General features: G+C 37.1%; 1 protein-coding gene across 1 annotated transcript in view; it reads right to left on the bottom strand.

Moving 5' to 3' along the window:
- The window catches only part of LOC110027534 (CLP protease regulatory subunit CLPX1, mitochondrial-like), a 56373-nt gene extending 55357 nt beyond the window's left edge, over positions 1-1016 (bottom strand). Inside the window, exon 1 of the mRNA XM_020729009.1 lies at positions 54-1016. Coding sequence (XP_020584668.1) covers positions 54-839 — 786 coding nt within the window. The 5' untranslated portion in view covers positions 840-1016. The remainder of the gene's footprint in view (positions 1-53) is intronic.
- Positions 1017-6262: the final 5246 nt, after the last annotated feature.

Below are 6262 nucleotides of genomic sequence, written 5' to 3'. Positions count from 1 at the left end.
ATATATATATATATTTAAATGAACTTCCAAGTTCTAGAGTGGAAAAACGATACCTTTTTGGCTCTTTCCTGTCCAATCACAAACTTATCAAGCCCTTTACAAATCTCTTTGGGAGTTGGCAAATCCTTTCCCAAATTTGAACCTCCCCAACCATCCTTAAACCCACTTCCTCCATCCCCCGTCGCTCCTCCACTCCCGCCTCCACCAACAGTCGCCACCCTCACCACGTTTAAATTTGGAGGAAACGGAGGCTCTGGTGGCACCTGCATCGACAATCCTCTACTCTGTGGCGTCGGCGGCCACTCCTCCGGCGGATCCCCACCAACATAGGATGTCCTCAGCGCATCCCATAACGAAAAACGGTCCTCCTCCTCTCCAACCCCTCCGCTATCGCTTTCCTTGAGCCGCCCAATCTCAACAAAAGTGCCCTGGAGAGGAACGATCTTGTTTGGGCGGAAGTAGAAAGCAGTCCGGCACTTAGGGCAGAGCTTAACAGCCTGGTATCCACCTCTGTCGCCAGCGCCGGCGATGGATGGCGGGGAACGGTTGGAAAAGAAAAGCTCCATGTAACCAAAGCAGCGCGGGCAGTTGGCCTCAACGCGGATACGCCTGGTCTGGAACTCGTCGGAGCCGCCGAAGTGCCACTTGTGCCTCTCTTGTCGGAGAAAAAGACCGGGCGGATCGCGCCGACGGTTTCCAGCAGCGGGAGTTTCGAGAACGCCGTTAGAGCGGGTGCAAATCGGAGAACACTGCGAGAATATGGAGTTGGATCGGAGATCGCGGCTGCGCCGGCCATACTTCTTGACGCACCTGCGGCGGTGACTCGGAGCTTCATCCATCGGAAAACTCCCGACATCATATGGTTCGTGAGATCAGAGAGAAAGGGGCAGGAAGGGAAGGAGAAGGCGTGCCGTGTCTAGTGTTCGGGAGGTGAGAGAAAGCAAGAGATACGGGACTACGGGAGAAGGGATAGTGTTTCTGGGCTAGGCTGTGCTGTGAAGCAGCCCAAGGAGGTCTATAAGGTATAGTACACATGAAGATCTATCATATTTATGAAATTATAGTGTTTTATGATTTTATCAATTACATTGATTTTTTTTTTTTGGGAAAAATATATAGAGACCATCCGAAACTTGCTATTTATAAATTTATGACTCTCACCCATCCATTTTTCAAAATCTAACTCAAATATCAAAATCATCACGAGAAGTTTTTCCATCAGGAGCAGTCAATTTGGTTAACTCACCAAAGCTTCGAATAGACTGACCAGTTGCATAACCCACACATTCAGCTATTTTATTTCATGTTTTATTCAACATATTGTGTGTGTATTTTTTTTAATGATATGTTATATGTATTGAATCCCGAACTAACACAACTTACTAATAATAATGTCTGTCATAGAGTGTGAGAGAGAAGATACTGGAACCTTGAGAGAAATAATTTATATGTATTATATAGGCAACAATCTATAATTGTTACTTTGATATTATTAAAATCTCAAAAAAAAATTATCCTCTTTCTTATTATCTAACTCCCTTTTCTTTAGTTCTTCCCTCATTATAAAGTCTTTCGTTGATGGGGTATTAATAATATTTAAGATTTATGAATTTAATTTGATCATTAGAATTTAGCCTCTATTAAACTCTATTTTCAAATTAATACTAACTGATTTCAAGTGAAAGAAAGCGGTGATTTTTAACTTTAAGAGAATAATAGTGAAATTCAAAACCATTAAATGTTAATCTAGATATAGTAATCCTCACATTAAAAAAAGTAATTATTCAAAATGATCCTTAAAAAAAAAAGTAAACAAAATTTAAAAATAGAAAAAAAAATGATAAGTGAGGAGAAGCTTTGGGGGATATCTATTTAAAATTGGTTTCACTTAAATTTTCTTAAGGAAGAAAACTCAATTACAATCTTAAGCTTGATTTTCTTTTAAAATTGTATTAGTTAGAGTTTTGCTAAAAGTGTGCTTTAAAATTCTGTCTTTATACTTTCTATAAATCCCAAGTTTTACAAATTGCAAATTGATTTGAAGTAAATAGAAAATCGGGATTCATAAGTTGACTACAATATAGCCTTGTACTTTAGTTCTAGCCCTATTCACTGAAATTTCCTCTAGATTACACTATGACATTCTTGAAGAAAATTTATAAGAAATTCTTAAGAGACACATTACCTCAAATCAACAATTAATTTTTTTAATAAAAAAATTATAGTATTACTTGAGGACAAGTAATGTTTAAGTTTGGGAAAATTTTGGCATGTCTTTAACATATTAATTTTCCTATAATATTTATACTTTTTTTTTATGATATTGCATTTTAAAGAAATATATTTTTGATGTTGTTGTTGCAGGTATAATATGTATAATAATTGAAGCAAAGTGGAGTAAAAACAGAGTTAAATGGAGGCGAATGGAGCATTAGAGGTAACAATGACCTGACGCCTAATCGCCACTCCATGGAAACATGGCACCATTCATGGGCACTTAGGCGTCGGAACAACCCCAAATTCCCGAGAAGGTGGGGCATTGGTGCTACATACTGGCACATAGGCGCCAATTGTTTCGTCTAGGTACCCGAGAAAATGATGCCTAGGCGCTAGAACTGTCTATGACAGTTTCTCAGCAGTTTTTCACACAAAATTGGAGTTATCTGGAGGGGTAAGTAGAAAAAACAAAGGAGGAGAACACTTAGAGAAGTCTGAAGAGAAGAAAAGAATGAGAAAATGGAAAGAAAAGGGAGATGTTCATTTTTTTTTCTATATTTCATTTGAGAGATTTGAGGGTATTGTAAGGAATTGTTGTACAAGTGCAAAGAGAACTTAGAAATCACATTTGGGGTGGAGTTTCTCTTCAGTTCTTAGCGAAGAAGATAAAGTATATTGTTATACATTGTCTTGTATTAAGTAGTTTCATAGTGTATGGCTTCGATTTATAATAAGATGATGTTTTTTGGAGGTTTCTTCACGCAATTTGAGTAATTTTCTTTCTCCTTCTCTTGTGATGAGATAGTATCATTTGTAGGATGTAGATTCAATTATAATTAACTTCATTTCATGATTGTGGTGGGTTTTACTTTAAGCTTCATTTACATTTCAATTTGGCTAGTTGTTGTGTTAAAATCAGTTGTGAACCCAAAGATTTAGGTTGGCTATGGCTGCAACAACTAGTAAGAACCACATTGTTATATAGAATGAAGAAAAAATAATTCGCATATCAATACAAATAAATAGGGAGGTGAATTTAACAAGATTAACTGTGAGGTTTATAGGGTGACAAGCATAAACACTTTCTTAATTAACCTAATTTTTTTACACTTGAAAAAGGGGTAAAGAAAATGCATGCTCTTTTTTGTCACAATTTTAATTAGGTGTTATATTTGTTACACACCTACACTAATTACTAATTTCACTACAAGGGGAGGGATTTTTTGATAGCTTGAACTCTCGCACTTTAATTAACTTGATAGTAAATTTTGAAGATTGGAAGCAGTTTAGTATAATTCCCTAGCATAATCTAAACGTCAAACTTATTTTCTAGCTAATACTACTTAATTTATGTTAAAGCTTTTCTTAAGTCTATTCAATTTATAGTCTTCCCTGTGGGATCAATACTCTGAGCTAAAGAAAGTCACTTGAAAAAGGTGTAAATAAAATGCATGCTCATTTTTGTCACAATTTTAATTAGATATTCTATTTGTTACACACCTACACTAATTACTAATTTCATTAAAAGGGGAGGGACTTTTTGATAGCTTGAACTCTCATACTTTAATTAATTTAGTTTAATTAACTTAATAGTAAACTTTGAAAGCAGTTTAGTATATTTCCCTAGCACAATCTAAACTTCAAACTTATTTTCTAGCTGAGACTAATTAATTATGTTAGAGCTTTTCTTAAGTCTCTTCAATTTATAGCCTTCCCTGTGGGATCGATACTCTGAGCTAAAGAAAGTCATATATTACCTGAGTGATATGTGCACTTGTGTTAATACATAGTGTGTAATGAAAAACCATGCTAAATCTCTATTTATAAAATTTATAAATAAATTTTAAAATTATAATATTAAATTCCTTATTCACTAGGTTTACCGAAGTTTGGTCACACCAAGGTCGTCTGGTAGAGATGCTCTTTGATTGGGCTACATAGGGCCAGCCCTACTCCTGTTGTTTCTTGTTTGGAGGTTCCATTGACATACAGGATCCACGTTTTGTCTTTAGTGACGATTCTCTAGAGAAGTCAACCAAAAAGTTTGTGATTGCGTGGGCTTTGAATTTCGTTCATGAAACATAGGTGATGTTGAATTCGCTGAGCTCTATCGCCCACTTCGATAGTCGATCGGAGTGCTCCGGCTGTGTGAGCACAAATTTCAACGGATGTTCTGTGATGACCCAGATTGGAACCATCTAGAAGTACGGTCACAACCTATGAGGGAAAATAATCAAAACAAATGTTAGTTTTTCCATAATCGGATATTTGATTTTGGTGTCATGAAGCACTCAACTCATGTAGTACATTGGGTATTGTTTTACCGCCTCCTCTCGGACCAACACTGAGCTTGCAGCCTCTCACATAGCTCCAAGGTATAGTGGCAGTGATTTCGCTAGTTTCAGGCTCCAGAGCATTAGTGGGGATGATAAGGGATCCTTCGGGTTTTTGAATAGCTATTTGCATTCGGTTTTCGATTCGAAATGTTGATTTATCCTTAGTACCTTAAAGAATGATGAACACTTGTCACTTAAACTTTGGGATGAAATGACTAAGCCTGATAATACGGCCTGTCAGTCTCTGATTTATCTTGATGCTCCATGGGGGCGACATGTCTAGGATCGACTGTACTTTCTAGGGATTGGCTTTTAAACTATTAGGAGTCAACATGAAGCCAGGAAATGCTGGTCGACACCCCAAAGGTGCATTTGGTAGGTTTAATCTCATATTGAATCTTTTGAGTGTTATGAATGTCTTTATTAGATCTTTAATGTGTTGTTTGGCTTACTTATTTTTAGCTAAGATATCACCGACATACACTTCAACTTTCTTTCCTTTTTTATTGGAAAAAATTATATCATTGATAGATCACTTGGCGTTAGTGCTGTTAAAAATGCTCGTTGTTCGCGAACAGCTCATGTTCGGCTCTTTAAGTAGCTCATGTTTGACTTGTTCGTTAAGTAAACGAGTCGTTCGTTAAGTAAACAAGCCGAACACGAACAAATTTTTATAGCTCGAATTATAAACGAGCCGAACACGAATAGCTCCTTGTTTGCTCGTGTACGAACAGCTCCTTGTTCGCTCGTGTTCAGCTCGTTTTGGCTCGAAATAAAAAAAAATATATATAACTATTTATATAACAATATATTACATATATTATTTTTATAATAATATAATATATATATTTATGTCTAAATTTAAATCATAACACCTCATGTGGCAATGTGGTTAGTGCATTCTTTTGTATATATTTGATCCAAGTTTGAATCCCGCACTTTACATATATTTTTCTCGATTTAAGTTTAACGAGTCAATTTCGAGCCGAACACCAACACAAATATTTTAATCTAGTCGAACACGAACACACTATTCACAAACCAATTTCGAACACGAGCTATTTCGAACAAGCCGAACACGAGCCAAGCCCGAGCTCACTCAAGCTCGGCTCGTTTACAACCCTACTTGGTGTTCTTAAGCCCGAAGGGTATTGCATTAAAAAAAAGAAGGTCCTCGACAGTAATAAACGTTGTTTTGTTTTGCATGGCTAGATACATCTTTATCTAGTGGTAGTCGGAGTAAGCGTAAAAAAACTCATTACATAGTATATGTTGTTGCGTTCACCAAGATGTCAACTTTGGTAGGGGTAGGTGTCCTTCGGGCAAACAATGTTGAGGTTTTTGAAATTGACAAGCATCCACAACTTTTTGTTGGCTTTCTTGATCATGACAACGTTCGAGAGCCAAGTTGGGTACCTAACTTCACAGATGTAGCCGACACACTTCTGCACCCATTAGTTCTGCCAGAGTTCTGGCGGTCGACCCGACCTTACGTTGGACTGACCAAGAGTTGGGGTTGATGTTCGGTGGGTAGCATGTTGCATTGATTGAAACATCGGGCATTTTCGCTGAGTTACAAACGAACACTTCCCAGTGCTCCTAAAGCATTTGTATCAGTTGGTTCCTAAATCTTGCATCAAAATGTTCACTGCTCAGAAAACCTTATTAAACTCTTTGTCAGACACTAGCACCTGAAGGACAACCTCATT

The sequence above is a fragment of the Phalaenopsis equestris genome, unplaced genomic scaffold (assembly GCF_001263595.1).
Source record: "Phalaenopsis equestris unplaced genomic scaffold, ASM126359v1 Scaffold000428, whole genome shotgun sequence".
Classification (NCBI taxonomy): Eukaryota; Viridiplantae; Streptophyta; class Magnoliopsida; order Asparagales; family Orchidaceae; genus Phalaenopsis; species Phalaenopsis equestris.
This window is presented reverse-complemented; position numbering and strand designations above follow the sequence as displayed.